Raw genomic sequence first — 17,805 nt, 5'->3', positions numbered from 1 at the left:
TGCAAATATTTTCTCCCATTCTGAGGGTTGTCTTTTCGTCTTGTTTATAGTTTCTTTTGCTGTATAAAAGCTTTGAAGTTTCATTAGGTCCCATTTGTTTATTTCTGTTTTTATTTCCATTTCTCTAGGAGGTGGGTCAAAAAGGACCTTGCTGTGATTTATGTCATAGAGTGTTCTGCCTATGTTTTCCTCAAAGAGTTTGATAGTTTCTGGCCTTACATTTAGGTCTTTAATCCATTTTGAGTTTATTTTTGTGTATGGTGTTAGGAAGTGTTCTAATTTCATTCTTCTACGTGTAGCTGTTCAGTTTTCCCAGCACCACTTATTGAAGAGGCTGTCTTTTCTCCATTGTATATTCTTACTTCCTTTATCAAAGATAAGGTGACCATATGTGCATGGGTTTACCTCTGGGATTTCTATCCTGTTCCATTGATCTATATTTCTGTTTTTGTGCCAGTACCATACCGTCTTGATTACTGTAGCTTTGTAGTATAGTCTGAAGTCTGGGAGCCTGATTCCTCCAGCTCCGTTTTTCTTTCTCAAGACTGCTTTGGCTATTCGGGGTCTTTTGTGTTTCCATACAAATTGTGAAATTTTTTGTTCTAGGTCTGTGAAAAATGCCAGTGGTAGTTTGATAGGGACTGCATTGAATCTGTAGATTGCTTTGGGTAGTAGAGTCATTTTCACAATGTTGATTCTTCCAATCCGAGAACATGGTATATCTCTCCATCTGTTTGTATGATCTTTAATGTCTTTTCATCAGTGTCTTGTAGTTTTCTGCATACAGGTCTTTTGTCTCCTTAGGTAGGTTTATTCCTAGGTATTTTATTCTTTTTGTTGCACTGGTAAAGGGGAGTGTTTCCTTAATTTCTCTTTCAGATTTTTCATCATTAGTGTATAGGAATGCAAGAGATTTCTGTGTATTAATTTTGTATCCTGTGACTTTAACAGATTCATTGATTAGCTCTAGTAGTTTTCTAGTAGCATCTTTAGGATAATTTATGTATAAGTGTCATGCCATCTGCAAACAGTGACAGTTTTACTTCTTCTGTTCCGATTTGGATTCCTTTTATTTCTTTTCCTTCTCTGATTGCTGTAGCTAAAACTTCCAAAACTACGTTGAATAATAGTGGTGACAGTGGGCAACCTTGTCTTGTTCCTGATCTTAGAGGAAATGGTTTCAGTTTTTCACCATTGAGAACAATGTTGGCTGTGGGTTTGTCATATATGGCCTTTATTATGTTGATGTAAGTTCCCTCTATGCCTACTTTCTGGAGGGTTTTTATCATAAATGGGTGTTGAATTTTGTCAGAAGTTTTTCCGGCATCTCTTCAGATTATCATATGGTTTTGATCCTTCAGTTTGTTAATATGGGGTATCACATTGATTGATTTGTGTATATTGAAGAATCCTTGCATTCCTGGGATAAACCCCACTTGATCATGGTGTATGATCCTTTTAATGTGCTGTTGGATTCTGTTTGCTTGTATTTTGTTGAGGATTTTTGCATCTATGTTCATCAGTGCTATTGGCCTGTAGTTTTCTTTCATTGTGACATCTTTGTCTTGTTTTGGTATCAGGGTGATGGTGGCCTCGTAGAGTGAGTTTGAGAGTGTTCCTCCCTCTGCTATACTTTGGAAGAGTTTGAGAAGGATAGGTTTTAGCACTTCTCTAGATGTTTGATAGAATTCACCTGTGAAGCCATCTGGTCCTGGGCTTTTGTTTGCTGGAAGATTTTTACTCACAGTTTCAACTTCAGTGCTTGTGATTGCTCTGTTTATATTTTCTATTTCTTCCTGGTTTAGTCTCCGAAGGTTGTGCTTTTCTAAGAATTTGCCCAATTTTTCCAGGTTGACCATTTTATTGGCATAGAGTTGCTTGCAGTAGTCTCGTAGGATGCTTTGTATTTCTGTGGTGTCTGTTGTAACTTCTCCTTTTTCATTTCTAATTTTATTGATTTGAGTCCTCTCCCTCTTTTTCTTGATGAGTGTGGCTAATGGTTTATCAGTTTTGTTTATCTTCTCAAAGAACCAGCTTTTACTTTTTTTGAGCTTTGCTATTGTTTTCTTTGTTTCTGATTCATTTATTTCTGCTCTGATCTTTATGATTTCTTTCCTTCTACTAACTTTGGGTTTTGTTTGCTCTTCTTTTTCTAGCTCTTTTAGGTGTAAAGTTAGATTGTTTATTTGAGATGTTTGTTGTTTCTTGAGGTAGGATTTTATTGCTATAAACTTCCCTCTTAGAACTGCTTTTGCTGCATCCCATAGGTTTTGGATCATCGTGTTTTCATCGTCATTGGTCTCTAGGTATTTTTTGATTTCCTCTTTGCTTTCTTCAGTGATCTCTTGGTTATTTAGCAGTGTATTTTTTAGCCTCCACGTGTTTGTATTTTTTTACAGATTTTTTCCTGTAATTGATATCTAGTCTCATAGCGTTGTGGTCAGAAAAGATACTTGATAGGATTTCAGTTTTCTTAAATTTACCAGGGCTTGATTTGTGACCCAAGATATGATCTATCCTGGAGAATGTTCCATGAGCACTTGAGAAGAAAGTGTATTCTGTTGTTTTTGGATGGAATGTCCTATAAATATCAATTAAGTCTATGTTGTTTAATGTATCATTTAAAGCTTGTGTTGCTGTGTTTATTTTCATTTTGCATGATCTGTCCATTGGTGAAAGTGGGGTGTTAAAGTCCCCTACTATGATTGTGTTACTGTGTTGATTTTCCCTTTTATGGCTGTTAGCATTTGCCTTATATATTGAGGTGCTCCTATGTTGGGTACATAAGTATTTACAATTGTTACATCTTCTTCTTGGATTGATCCCTTGGTCATTATGTAATGTCCTTCTTTGTCTCTTGTAATAGTCTTTATTTTAAAGTCTGTTTTTTCTGATATGAGTATTGCTACTCCAGTTTTCTTTTTATTTCTATTTGCATGGAATATCTTTTTCCATCCCCTCACTTTCAGTCTGTATGTGTCCCTAGGTCTGAAGTGGGTCTCTTGTAGACAGCATATATACTGGTCTTGTTTTTGTATCCATTCAGCCAGTCTATGTCTTTTGGTTGGAGCATTGAATCGATGTACATTTAAGGTAATTATTGGTATGTATGTTCCTATTACGATTTTCTTAATTGTTTTTGGTTAGTTATTGTAGGTCTTTTCCTTCTCTTGTGTTTCCTGGCTAGAGAAGTTCCTTTAGCATTTGTTGTAAAACTGGTTTGGTGGTGCTGAATCCTCTTAGCTTTTGCTTTTCTGTAAAGGTTTTAATGTCTCCATGGAATCTGAATGAGAACCTTGCTGGGTAGAATAATCTTGGTTGTAGGTTTTTCCCTTTCATCACTTTAAATATGTCCTGCCAGTCCCTTCTGGCTTGCAGAGTTTCTGCTGAAAGATCAGCCGTTAACCTTATGGGGATTCCCTTGTGTGTTATTTGTTGTTTTTCCCTTGCTGCTTTTAATATTCTTTCTGTGTATTTAATTTTTGATAGTTTGATTAATATGTGTCTTGGCGTGTTTCTCCTTGGGTTTATCCTGTATGGAACTCTCTGTGCTTCCTGGACTTGATTGACTATTTCCTTTCCCATCTTAGGGAAGATTTCAATTATAATATCTTCAAATATTTTCTCAGTCCCTTTCTTTTTCTCTTCTTCTTCTAGGACCCCTGTAATTCGAATGTTGGTGAGTTTCATGTTGTCCCAGAGGTCTCTGAGACTATCCTCAATTCTTTTCATTCTTTTTTCTTTGTCCTGCTCTGCAGTAGTTATTTCCACTCTTTTATCTTCCAGGTCATTTATCTGTCCTTCTGCCTCAGTTATTCTGCTATTGATTCCTTCTAGAGAATTTTTAATTTCATTTATTGTGTTGTTCATCATTGTTTGTTTGCTCTTAAGTTCTTCTAGGTCCTTGTTAAACGTTTCTTGTATTTTCTGCATTCTATTTCCAAGATTTTGGATCATCTTTACTATCATTACTCTGAGTTCTTTTTCAGGTACACTGCCTATTTCCTCTTCATTCGTTTGCTCTGGTGGGTTTTTACCTTGCTCCTTCATCTGCTGTGTGTTTTTCTGTCTTCTCATTTTGATTAACTTACTGTATTTGGGGTCTCCTTTTCGCAGGCTGTAGGTTTGTAGTTCCTGGTGTTTTTGGTATCTGCCCCGTGTGGCTAAGGTTGGTTCAGTGGGGTGTGTAGGCTTCCTGGTGGAGACGACTAGTGCCTGTGTTCTGGTGGCTGAGGCTGCATCTTGTCTTTCTGGTGGGCAGGACCACATCATTGGTGTGTTTTGGGGCGTCTGTGACCTCTATGAATTTAGGCAGCCTCTCTGCTAATGGGTGGGGTTGTGTTCCTGTCTTGCTAGTTGTTTGGCATAGGGTGTCCAACACCGTAGCTTGCTGGTCATTGAGTGGATCTGGGTCTTAGCGTTGAGATGGAGATCTCTGGGAGAGCTTTTGCTGTTTGATACTACATGGAGCCAGGAGGTCTCTGGTGGACCAATGTCCTGAACTCGTCTCTCCCACCTCAGAGGCACAGGCCTGACACCTGGCTGGAGCACCAAGCCCCTGTCAGCCACACAGCCTTTGCTTTCTTCTGCCAGTTTTCCCCAGGATTCTGCAGGCTCTGGAGCGAGTGGGATGTCCCACCTGGTCTTATCCTGGCCACCAGAAGCTCGTGAAGAGGTGGAAAAATAGTTTGCCCTCTTCTTTTTTTAGTGAGTGCTTGGCCGAGAACCCTTTTTTTTCTAGGGCACCTTGTAAATGGAAAAGCTTATCTGGGTTAGAAGTTCTTGCTGTGGCTGCTGTAATTCATGGTTATCTTGCGTAAGGTTAATTCGCTTTTTGGCCTTAAAAGAAAATTTATTCACCTGATGCCTCACGCTGGGCCCATTCCAGCTTCAGTCTGGCCCCTATTTGTTGATCTTTATATTGGTACTACGCGGTCTTGATTTCTGTAAGTCTTGAAATCAGGTCGTATAAATTTTTCAAGATTCTCTCTCTAATTGTTTAGATTTTAGAAAACACTCCTCTCAGTGGTTCTGAGTGTGTAAGTATTATGTGTCTTTTGTTAAATTTGTTCCCTTGTTTTTGGCGACACTATTGCAAATTGAACTGTTTCTTAAAATTTCATTTTCTAATTGAGTTTATGAAGGTCACAGAATATAAGGTCATACAGAAAGCAATTATATTCCTATATACAAGCAATGAACAACTGATCACAGAAATTTGAAAAACAGTACCATTCATAATAGCTCGCCCCCTCCCCCAGATGAAATACTTAAGTATAAATTCATCGTAAAACACAGGATCTGTATACTGAAAACTACAAAATGGTGCTAAAAGAAATCCAAGAAGACCTAAATAAAGGGAGAGACATATGCTGTTTGTGGATTGAAAGACTCAACATAGTAGTGATACTTTTTTCCTCCAAAGTGATCTAGAGATTCATTGCAACCAATCATCAAAATCCCAACAGGATATTTTGTAGATATAGACCAGCCTATCCTGTAATTTATATATAAGGGCCAAGGAACTAGAATAGCTAAAACAAATTTGCAAAAGAAGAACGAAGGTAGAGGAATCACTTTTAGTATCAAGCTCCAGTAATCAAGACAGTGTGGGATTGATGATAGATCAGTGGAGAGGGATTGGGAGTCCTGAAGTAGACCACATGAATATAGGCATTCGATCTTTGACAAAGGTACAAAATCAATTCATTGAGGAAAGGATGGTCTTTTCAAGAAATTGTTTTGTAGCAGTTGGTCATCCATCTGTAAAAAAATGAACCTTGATCGAAGACCTCACTCCTGATGCAAAGATTAACTTGAAATGGATCATAGATGCAAATGTAGAACATAAAGGTATAAAACCTGTAGAAGAAAACGTAGGAAAAAGTTATTGTGACCTGGGGTTAGAAATGATGCCAAAAGCACAATCTATAACAAAAAAAATCAATAAATTGGGCTTTATCAAAATTAAAACTTTTACTCTGCCAGAAACACTGTCAAGAGAATTAAGAGACAAGCTACAGACTAGGAGAAAATATTTGCAGCCCACGTATTTGACAAAGGACTAGTGTCCAGATTATATAAAGAACTCAGTAATAAGAACTCTCAAAGCTCAACCAACTCAATTTAAAAATGGGCAAAGGACGTGAACAGACACTTCACCAAAGAGGATATAAGGACGGCAAGTAAACATGTGAGAAGATATTCAGCATTGTTAGCCGTTAGGCAAATGCAAATTGAAACCATGATCACAGACCAGTATACACAGTGATAGAATTGCTAAAACAGAAAATCGTGACAGCATCAAGTGCTGGCAACTGGAACCCTCGTGAATTGGTGGTGAGAATGCCAAATGATACCCCACTCTGAGTAACTGTTGGGCATTTTCTTATGAAGTTATATATACATTTAACCTTGTGACCCAGCAGTTCCACTCCTGGGTATCTACCTTAGTGAAATGAAAAATTTATGTTCACTCAAAAACCTGTACACAAATGTTCATAGCAGTTTTATATGATAGTGGAAACGTGAAAAAAACTCAAATGTCCTTCAAAGGATGAATGGATAAATGGAGTATGATGAAATAGTACTCATCAGGCAAAAGGAATGATACACGTAGCAATTTGAATGAAACTGAAAGTTGTTATGCTACGTGAGACAAGCCAGTGTCAAAGGGTTATGTACTGCGTGATTCCTTTTATTTGACATTTTTGAAAAGGCAAAACTGTAGTGCTGGAAAACAGACCACTGGTTGTCAAGGGTTATGCATGAGGTGAAGGTTTGTATATCAGTGAGTAGTTCCAGGGAGCTTTTTGGTTGTTGGAACTGTATTGAACCCTCTTTGTGGTGGTGGTGTCACAAATCTATATGTGTTAACATTTGTAGAACTGTACAATAAAAGAAAAGAAGTCAGTTTTACCATATGATAATAAAAAAATTTGTAAAATGTCGCACTTCGTTCTGTTTTATGGATCTTTGTATGTGACCTCGTTTCTGTTTTGCAGTTTGCTTTTGCCTCCCCCGCCCCTACCTTTGCTTTGGCGTAGGTCACTATTATCCATTGGTCTCTATATTTGGTAGGACCTTTTAATTGGGAAGCCCATATTCCTCAGTTCTGGGAGTTTTCTTGAATTTTATTGACCTCCCTTCCCCCATTTTCTCTGTTCTCCCTTCCTGAAAGTTTTCAGACTCTGGACTTCTTAGTTTGGTTTTCTAATTTTTCTTTTCTAGTTTCTTTCTTTTCTCTTTTTTCTTTTGTCTATATGTGGAGACATACTTATTGTGTAAACTGTACATCTCCTGTGTTTAATAACCAAGAGTTCATTTTTGTTGTTGTTCTCTGATTCTTTTCAATGGCATCCTATTCTTGTTTCAGTGTTGTAATATCTTCTCTTAATGGTAGTTTTTCTTCTTCCTCAATACTTGCTTTTTTTGTTGTTGTATACACTTCTAATTAGATACTTTCCTTCAATAGCTGATGGTCCTTCTCTGCTTATATTTAGGAGGAGGATGAGAATGCATATTGCAAGTTCATGGCCTGTTGTGGGGCTTGTCAACTTTGAGCTTCATTCTCCCCCAGTTTGGCTGAGCTACAGAGTTGGGGAACCCCCAAAGACAGTGTCATTTGCTGTTTCCTCTTGGTCTGGTTGGAGTCCTCAGGGAGGAGACTCTTGTGGACTCCTGCATGGAGGGAAGACCTGGTTCGGTGGAGGAGAGGGATCTGTTTCTCAGCATTCAGGGCATTCATTTAACCCCCCTATTTCCAGTCCAATTTCTAGTCCTTAATTGTATCTCTCTATTGCTAATCCAGACGCCATCTGTTTTACCTTTCAAAGAAGTAAACCTTCAGTGTTCTACCATAGTGGCAGGAAGGATTCGGGGATCTAATTACTTCTGAAGCAGACTTTCAAGCAAAACTTATTTAAGCCAGTCGTCCTCCCCTCTTTCATTCCCACTTTCATAGGTATCTGGTGCTGCCAATTTGAGTCTTTCAGGGATTCTTCTATGTGAAATCGGATTGGTTCTTGTTTTATCCTCATGCTTAGCTTGCAGTTCACTTTTCTTTACTTGATCTGTAGAAGTGAAAAAGTTCTAGGTCTAGTGGACAGAAGTCTGAAGAATCATCAAGCAGAGCTCTAGTCATGGCTTCTCAGTCAGTTCCCAGACTAAGTCAGTTTACAGATACAGAACCCTTGCATAAAGGGGCCTCTGAGTCACCTTTAGGAAGGACCGTACTCTGCAGCCAAAAGTTTATATTGTTAATCTTTCTCCCAGCCCTTCCCAAAGTGTGTGACTGTGCACTGGGGAAAAGGGACTCATCAGATTTAGGGGGGATTACTGGACACAGGCTCTGAACTGATACTTATTCCAGGAGACCCAAAACATCACTGTGATCCACCAGTTAAGAGTAGGAGCTTATGGAGGTCAGGTGATCAGTGGAGTTGTAGCTTAGGTCCTTGTCACAGTGGGTTCAGTTTATCCCCGAATCCACCCTGTGGTTATTTTCTCCAGTTCCATGATGCGTAACTGGAAGAGACGTATTCAGCACCTAGGAGAATCCCCACATTTATTTTTCCTGGATTTGCTAATTCATTCAGCATTCATCAGTTTGCCTTCCAGTTTACCAATTTTATTGTTATCACCTCTTCCCTTTTGTCTTCCCTGTCCTTGTGTGTCTATGACCATGCACACCCCCCCAATTAAAAAAATTGTTTTAGTAGAGTTGCAGTAGGGAATGAGTTTGGTACATATGTTAAGTTCTGTCTTTACCTGCAGCCTCCATCTATTGGGTTGGCCAAAAAGTTCGGGCTTTTCTGAAAGATGCTGTGGAAAAACAGAACGAACTTTTTGGCCAACCCAATATATTATTTTGCTGGGTGTTGTTACATAATCCTATGGCTTTGAAGGCTATCCAACCTCATAAATTAATGCCTCAAGCCCTATTTCTCTTTCTTCTAAGCTCTAGACATGTATTTACAACTGCTTATTCAACTTTTCTCATAATATATCTGATACACATCTCAGATGCTTCATTCCCAACCCTCTCCTTGAAATGCCCATTTCTCATCCAATCTTCTTGTTCTCAATTAATACCACACTACCAGCCGCCCACTTGCTCAATCCCAAATTCCTTTCCTTCTTTCCTATATCACCTTCATCAACATCTCCTATTGGTTCTAGATTTAAATTATGTCCAGAATCCATCTCCTTCTCTCTATCTTTACGGCTGCTACCTGATCTAAGCCATTTTCATTTCTCACCTGGTTCCATGCAGTAACCTCCCAACTGCTCCCTGCTTCCACTCTTGTCCTGCTACAATCCATTGTCTACGCAGTAGCCAGAGTGAAAATTCTGAATTCTAAGTTAGGCCGAATGCCTTTCCTGATTCAACGTCCTCGTTGCCGTACACTTTGAATCCTTATTGAATCCATCCACACTCCTTATTCTGTCCACAAGGTGCCTGCCTAACTCTTTGACTTTAGCTCCTGCCAAGGTCTTAATTGTCTCCTCTGCTCTGGTCACACAGGCCTTTTGGTTCATCAAATACACTAAGCTTGTTCCCTCCTTTGGGGCCTTAGCGGTTGCCATTTTATCTCCCTGAATATGCTTCGCCTGTATCTTCATGTGGCTCACCTCTCACTTCATTCAAGTCTCTGCTCAGTAGCATCCGCTTTGAGAAGCCTTCCCGGGCCACCCTCTCCACCTTTCTCCCAGATCCCCCACATTACTCTCTATTACATCATCTTATTTATTTCCTTCTGAAAGTATCTCGTTGTTTTTTTTTTTCTTTTAACTTTCTTGTTTTTCTCTAGTCATTTGAGTATGAGCCCTGTGAGGGCATTGGTTTGATCTATCTTGTTCCTTGGTGGTATCATCACACCCAGAGCAGAATAGGGCCCATAGTAGATAGATACTCAAAGACTGTTGGATGGTAGGTAGGAGGGTGGGTGAATAAATGTTTGTTGAGTTCTACGCTACTATTAGCATGTTGTTTCTTCTGAGACGTCTCAGAATTGAGCCTTTATTGTTTTTTTTGTTTTGTTTTTTTGTTTTTTTGTGTGGTACGCAGGTCTCTCACTGTTGTGGCCTCTCCCGTTGCGGAGCACAGGCACCGGACGCGCAGGCTCAGCGGCCGTGGCTCACGGGCCCAGCCGCTCCGTGGCATGTGGGATCTTCCCAGACCGGGGCACGAACCCGTGTCCCCTGCGTCGGCAGGCGGACTCTCAACCACTGCGCCGCCAGGGAAGCCCAGAATTGAGCCTTTATACAGAATTCCTTCCCACCTTGACTGATTCTACTTCAGAGTGCCTTTACGTGTCCCCATCTCTCCCTGCCAGTAGGTCTGTTTTAGGGCTCAAAGTTTGAATTCCCAAATAGCAGACTGTGGATCCTGTTTTCTACCTTTAGCCAAGAAGTCACACCTTCAGCCATAATTTATGCAGGAACCTGGATGACACTTTGGTGGAAGGACGACCAGTGCCCTTTCTCATCCCTCAGTCCTAATCCAGTATGGTGCTGGAGTGGAAACAAGAGATTGCAACTAGAGATGTAGTCCTGATGGCTCGCCTCTCAGTATTAGGAGTCTGCTTTTGCTTTTCTGCTCCCTTCCAATCATTTTTTAGAATTTTTAACATCATTCTGTGCCAGCCGCTGTTAAAACTGAGGGTGAGATTTAGGTGTGGGGGTGGGGAGGGTTGGTCAATCAGTTTCATTTCATCATCTTAAGAAAGGAGTCGAGAGACTGCAAATTGTGAAGCCTCCTGTGTCCGGTCACCAGCTTTAAATATGATGCCTCCCAGTCCACTTGTCCTTGAGTCATGTGGCACCTAAATGCTTGTGGGTCCAGTCATAAGTTTCTTTTCAGTATCTGATGAAGTAGGGATGAACCCAGGAAATGACCCCTCTCTTCTCTTTGTTTTGTACAACTCAGGAGGTTCATCAAGAACGGATTGCATTGGAAAACCAACTGGAACAACTTCGTCCAGTCACTGTGTTGTGACCCCCAAGATTCAAGTAACAGTGGGTGACCTTTCCTGCCAAGATCTTTCCTTTGAATGTTTCAACGCAGCTACTTGTCATAGACGTCTGAGACTGTGTCAAAAGCTCTTAGCGGCGGAATATAATCCATATCACCTTTTCTTTTGTGCTTCACGTGTACGTTTTACTGTGGTGGAAAAAATACAACTGATTATCACACTTGAAATTGTAACTATCAGTGGGATTTACCTCCCATTCTTAAGTACTTCCTCAAGGTGTTAGATGTTGCTCCTTACCCAAAACCAATCTTCTAGCAAATAAAAACAATTTAGAGCACTACTTATTTCAAGAATTTATGACTTGTACAAAACCTTGTAATCCAGTACCTTCAGGATGCTTGTTTTATTTTCGTATGTATATCATATACAGTAGATTGGTTTCCTGAATAATTGTGATTCCAACTGGATAGTCTTTGGCATGATGATAATACAAACAAAAAGGAGAAGAAAACAAAAGCATTAGCTTTAGACTGGCTCCGTGCCCTCCACCACTATATGCCAAAAATTGCTTCTCTAGTGCCATCTTGATATTATATCTAGCTATAAATAATACATGACTATTGTTTTCTATTGAATGGCAAAGACTTATTCAGTCTTTACACCTCTGTAAAGTAGTAATTTTGTCCATGATCTATTTAACTTGGCCCAGCTAAGCCGTCAACCCAGACAACTCAGCCCTTTCATGTAGATTTTTGGGCAAGAGAAATCTGCCTGAGCTGCCTTGCCCGATCAAATTAAATAAATAGTTGCCAGGTCTCTACTTTTATCCTGCACGGGTTAACATATCTGTAAATGCATGAATTTGGAAACCACCCATCAAATGTGAACGGCTGATGAGACTGTTTGGACTGATAAATATTTGTTGTTTGAACCCAGGTATTCAAACTAGGGAAGAAGGGGCAATGGTTGTTACCAGTAACGCAACAATCTCTGGTAGTTATTTTTGTCTTTGTTATTTTAACCCGGATCGTAAGTGTATTGGGTATGAAGAAATAATGAAAGAAAGCCGATCCTCACACTGGATATATGACTATTTTGTTCTCTGTGAAGTGTACCCTTGGGAAGGGATTGGTTTATGTGCGGTTCAGAGGCGCCCAACCGACTCCAGTGTAAGTGATGTACAACAGTAAGCTCAAATTGCAGGAGCCAGTACTCTATCGAAATTTACATAGCCTGTGCTTCTCCTGTAAGCTCAAGCTGAAAGTGGGAATTGATCGACCCTCCCAGGTATCCGGCCTCGCCAGCTTTAACATCACTTCAGGAGACGGATGGCAAGACATGCGGTCTCTTGTGCATTTTGCTAATTTACCGATTCTTAGGATAGCGGGGTGGGGTGTGCTAGGGTCCTTTCTGAAGTGGTTTAGGATAGGTTTGCGGTACGCGGGACTAAGCCTTTGATTTCAATAGAGTTGACTGCTTTTAGAAGAGGTAGGCTTTTGTTTTAATGCTTTCTTACTCCATTAAGCTTTATCAATAGCTTAATGACGGAAGAGAAACGCTCAAACGATGATGCTTTTCCAAAACAAACCAAATTGTTGATTCTGTTCTGTGCATATTAAAGGATTCTGAATTGCTTGGATTTGAAAATCACGGGACTTGAGCTGTTTCTCTAGTCCCCCTTTCCTTCCCTTTTGGCTGCCTTTTGTGTCCCTGTGGGAGGGGTTCGGAGCCAGTTTAAACCCTTCCTAAGATTATGAATGGGCGCGTGCACATTTTTTAGGCAGCCTCTTTTCACTTGTTCTGAGCTCTGGGGGCTGCAACACATTTTATCAACAGTGTCCTTGTCACAGACGTTTCATCATCATGTTTGCCTTTTGTTCCATTCAATCCAGGAAAGACTAGCATATGCACTTCATCTCATAGTCTTCCAGGACATATGCACACACTCCAGATAGCACTTCATATCCATTAAGCAGACATATAAACTAAAGAATGTTAGTCTATGTTATGCATTTTTAAAATATTGACATGTTTTTCTCCCATCAAGCCAAGGCCAGAGTGAGCCAAATTCGGAGGTTGGGGTTTTGTTTAGTTAGCTTGGCTTTCATTAAATGAAAAAACTTGCATTGGACAATCGAAGCCTCATGCATTGCACAGTCTAACCAGTAATTTAACATAGGCATTGCATTAAAGCCCACACCAATAATATCTCCACCCCACCTTCTTGACTGGACTTAAGAGTGACCACAGTTTCTTACTTGCCTAGAAGTGGATTTTTAAAAAAACAATTACACCCCCCCGACACACACACAGAACATGATATTACCTAACTAGCGCTCATCCTCTCTTTCTCCATTTTCGTAGGATGTATACTTTTATTTAATTTAGGATTATAACTCCTGATAATGTTTCTGTGAGCCTTTAATATGATTTATAGGAAGGCTGGGTTATTGATATCACCATTATACCTCTTCTATAAAACTACTCAAGCGTAAGACCTTGTTGGGCAGAAGTCTCTGGGCAGAATGTTGATGTTGCCCCCATCCACGGGGGTTTAATAACCTTATTGTTAAGTGGTCTTCCTCCATGGGAGTCCCATAGTCCCAAGGGTGAAAACACGGTAGGAGTAGATCACCAGCTTATTGGGTACCTCAGTGTCTCTGGTAGTGGCTTATTGCTTTGGCCACCTCCCTATCCAGCAGCCATGAAGCAAACCCAAAAGGTAGATTTCTGGAATTGGGGAGTGTGTTGGAATCAAGGCAGACATTTGCCTTAGTTGGAGGGATCTGACTGCTTTATAAATATTAGAGAAGTGCTTTGGGTCTGGTTAGGAGAAGGAGGCAACTTAGCTGGGAGCTGTGCCCATTTTCTTCTCATTGCACAGTAGGATGTCAGAGATGAGAGGACCCCTTCCCATATCCTGCATTTGCTTGTGGGGAGACGAAGGCCCTAAGAAACCACAGTTCCTAGTCCAAGAATCCATAGAAGGAGGGAGCTGGTGGCAGAGTTGGGATTTTATGGATTCTCAGTCGAGTCCTCTCGCCACTAGCATTACTAAAAATAGATTAGAAGGGTTTTCTTCTATGTACCATGTTGAATTTTATTTACTTAATTTATCAGTCTTAAAATATGAAAACAGGTCTTAGTGAGCTTTAGATCTAGATAATTCTCTTGGATTGAAGCAAAAACTAAAATCTGAAGAGAAAGAATATGATTGAAGTATTTGTTCTTCAGAACACCTCATCTTTCATGATGCAGTAAATTACCCTGAGTTTCTTGGCAGAACTTTTGACAGCTGTTGCTTTGAATAGATTCCATTCCTGTATTCCTTATGGGAGTTTGTTTTTAAAATAGACTACTGTGATTGAAATGAACTCAATATGTAGTAAGTTATAGTTTTCTTCAATATATCTTGGGTTACTTGGGTTGCAAATGTTCAGTTTCAGTACACTTTAGGGTGAGTAATCAAAAACATGGATTTTTCTTTGATTTCCTAGTAGCGTCTGAACTATCATGAAACATTCTTCTCTTCATGTGACTTGATTCTAGTCTGTTTCTAAATGATATTTGTCCATTTCTTAGATGAGCTCACAACCATGGTAATGATAGATGTGCTCTTAGAATATCAATAAGAAAAGAATCTGGAATGGATGTTTTCCTTGAAATTAAGACAGCCATTTGCAAATGTAGTAGTTGGAAAGATCTCAGTTTCATTACAACACCTTAGAGCTAAAAACATTTGTTCAGCACAGGCTAGAATCACACCTCCTGACAAGATATCACTAAGGGAATTTGGTTTGTAAAATATTAAAGAAAAAGAATTACAGATATCATAGCACCCAGATCTTCCCATATTGCTGAGAAGTAGGGCTCAGTAGGTTGTGGTTTGAACATTATGAATGTGAACAAAATGAAATCCCTGTTGAGAGGTCTTTTTCTTCTCTAGTTAAAGAGAACATGCTAGTAACTTTGGTTTCTCTTTCCGACTGGTTTACTCTGTTTCAAGTGTACTCTTTTGAAACTGATTTCAAAGGATCGCTTGAATTTACACTTTAGTTATGGGTGCTTTGTTACAGATTTTTGCCTCAGTGTGGTTCAAATTCCTAGTGAGAGGTGGGGGGATGTGGGCTTTTGCAGTCCTGAAGTGGCATATTCTCCTTCCCCTTCAGCCCAGGCTAAGGGAGGCTGCCCACCAACACCCACAGATTATTCATCCATGGCAGTTCATGAGAGTCTTACTCTAGGAGCCTCCCCACTTTGCTGTTTGCTTTGAGAAATGTAGCTGGTTATGTGACCCTCCCAAGAGCAACTGTAAGAACAGCAGACCAAGAGGGGCAGACATGAAGAGCAATACCAACTGATTCTCCCCAAAATAGACTTTCAGAGGTTGCCTTACTAAGTGTTCCCTGAAACAGCCAGTCTGTGAATGTGGGGAGACATCCCAGGTGCACGGTCACTTTTAGGCTTGTCTCGTTATTTTCTACATTTACTGACGCATATGATTGGTAAAGGAACCGTTTCCGAAAGGCATTACAGCGTTTCAATTGACAGGATTTGTTCTAGTGACAGAAGTCTTGCTCTGCTCTCAGCACTTGAGGAGTGTTTAGTTTTTGTGTTTTGGGGGTTCTACTGCCCTGCTCTAAGCTAAGTTCAGGACTGTGGGAGGTTGGAGCAAGTGGTTTATGATTCTGAAGACCAGAGGACACTGGAACTTAAGCAGGCCAGAACTAGAGTTTGAGAGCTGCAGTAGGGAAACTTCTGGTCCCAGTTCTGTCCTGAAGCACTATGTCAGACATCAGGACTGGATCCTAAAGCTTCTTCAGGGAGCCCTGACCTGGGAATGGGACAGGTGGCGCAGGGACCGCCTTGTATGGAGACTGGATCAACTGAGTTGTGTTGGTTTTATTTTGTTTTAAGGTAACTTGTGTGAGGGCTTCAGCTGCAGCCAGCCTGGGAGCTGGGGTGTACCCTTACCTTTAGCCATTCTTTTTGTCTTCAGCACAAATCCAGTGTTCAAGTGAGCCAGAGGTGGGAAGAGCCATTTTACTCCTTGTAGCTGTGGGCCTGGAGAGATAATGAGTTGATGGTCTATTTTAACCTCGAAAGTAAAAATGTATATTTTTTCACTACAGTTACATTGAACAGTAAAATGAGGAACAGCAAAGTATATATTTGATGCCTTCTGTCTTTTCATGATAATGTGCTAACAAGTTGTGTTAGTATTTTCCTCAGCCAGAGTCTCATTCGTGTGCTAAGCATTGGGAACTGTATGTATATTGATCTTAAACATAAATAAATACAGGGTGTCCTATATTTGGATTGTGACTTGTCGACTCAAGCTAACCTTACTGCCTCTCTTTCACACTTGTTGGAAAGTCTGTGGAGAACATAGTAGGTTGAGAATCTCCAACTCTGGAAAATGTACATGCTGTGAAACTGGGGTGCTATGTGAAAAAATAAATGTCTGATAACGAAGCGTGGCTCTGGTGGAGTCTTAGCGTCAGTCAGTATATTGTGGTCCGCATTCGGTCTCGTGTATTTAATGCAAGTGACATGAAAAGGAGTTGGAGGTCTTCCCAGTTAAATCAAAGTCTGAGATCTGGTTATTTTCACCTCCTGGTGATCTGAGCTGGGTCCTTAAATATCTGTGCACACTTGACACTCGGCATTCATAGGCCAGCTCACAGTGCATTTTAAAGTTCCACCGAACTGAAAACTTGGATTAATCTAGGGTCAAGTTTTTTGCCTCATCTTCTTGGCATTCTTTTTTGCGGTACGCGGGCCTCTCACTGTTGTGGCCTCTCCCGTTGCGGAGCACAGGCTCCGGACGCTCAGGCTCAGCGGCCATGGCTCACGGGCCCAGCCGCTCCGCGGCATGTGGGATCTTCCCGGACCGGGGCACGAACCCGTGTGCCCTGCATCGGCAGGCGGACTCTCAACCACTGCGCCACCGGGGAAGCCCTCTTCTTGGCATTCTTTGTGCTCAGAAATGTTTCCATCATAATGCCCTTACCTAGCGTGCAAGGGAAGGGGAGGGATCAGGAAGGGTTGGTTTTAAATCCCCACCAGATAACCTGGCACCCCAGTTGCAGTTTCTTATCTTTAACACTTGGGTAATTTTAGGAGCCACCAGTCTCCTATCAGGTAGGAGTTTTATTCCGTACGGTGAATGCAAATTGGCCACACATAAGGTATTTCCAACCTAGTAGTTCCAAATGCCAAACTAACTGGAAGAATCATGCATGATTTGGCTTGTAAGCTTGACCACTGGAGACCACCAGGCCCTGACCGTTCCCAGGGGTCTGAGATCATCTAGGCAAGTGATTCCCAAGTCTGGTCCCCAGACCATCATCAGGGAACTTAACTCGAAATGCAAATTCTTGGGACCCACCCCAGACCAACTGAATTAGGAGCCCTGGGAATGAGCCCGGCAATCTTCCTGTTAACAAGCCCTCTAGGGGACAGTGATTGCTCACTAAAATTGAACTACTGATCTTGCTAACCACATTTTACAGTCAGGGACACTGGTGCAGAGAGGCAAAAGTGACTTATCTAGGGTCTCAGCTAATTCTGAGCAAAGGGTAAAAAGGTTCCCAGGGCCGACTTTCTGCTGTGCTACAGTGTCCATTCATAAGTTTGTTCCCTCTCCTGACCTTCCTTCCACAGATATTTACTGTGGCCCTACTCTGTATCAAACACTATGTTAAGAGCTCGAGATGAGACCTATGGGACAGAGTCCCTTCCCTCAAGGAACTCACAGAGACCAGATGACTTGCAAGGCAGTGCAGGGTAGGCGCTATGATGTATTAGTCAGTGCCAGCTAACTGCT

The 17,805-nt window shown here is 40.9% G+C and overlaps 1 protein-coding gene across 6 annotated transcripts in view; it reads left to right on the top strand.

The window, feature by feature from the left end:
- REPS2 (RALBP1 associated Eps domain containing 2) overlaps positions 1-16,451 on the top strand; it is a 233,700-nt gene extending 217,249 nt beyond the window's left edge. For 2 of the 6 annotated variants that reach the window (XM_030848155.2, XM_030848153.2), the window contains exon 18: positions 10,931-16,451. In XM_030848155.2, the coding sequence (XP_030704015.1) occupies positions 10,931-10,999 (69 nt within the window). In that variant the 3' untranslated portion in view covers positions 11,000-16,451. Of the gene's footprint in view, positions 1-10,069; positions 10,429-10,930 lie in introns of those variants that run through there. The other 4 variants (XM_060292272.2, XM_060292273.2, XM_060292271.2 and 1 more) reach the window with 3 other exon arrangements.
- Positions 16,452-17,805: the final 1,354 nt, after the last annotated feature.

Source organism: Globicephala melas, chromosome X (genome assembly GCF_963455315.2).
Source record: "Globicephala melas chromosome X, mGloMel1.2, whole genome shotgun sequence".
Classification (NCBI taxonomy): Eukaryota; Metazoa; Chordata; class Mammalia; order Artiodactyla; family Delphinidae; genus Globicephala; species Globicephala melas.
This window is presented reverse-complemented; position numbering and strand designations above follow the sequence as displayed.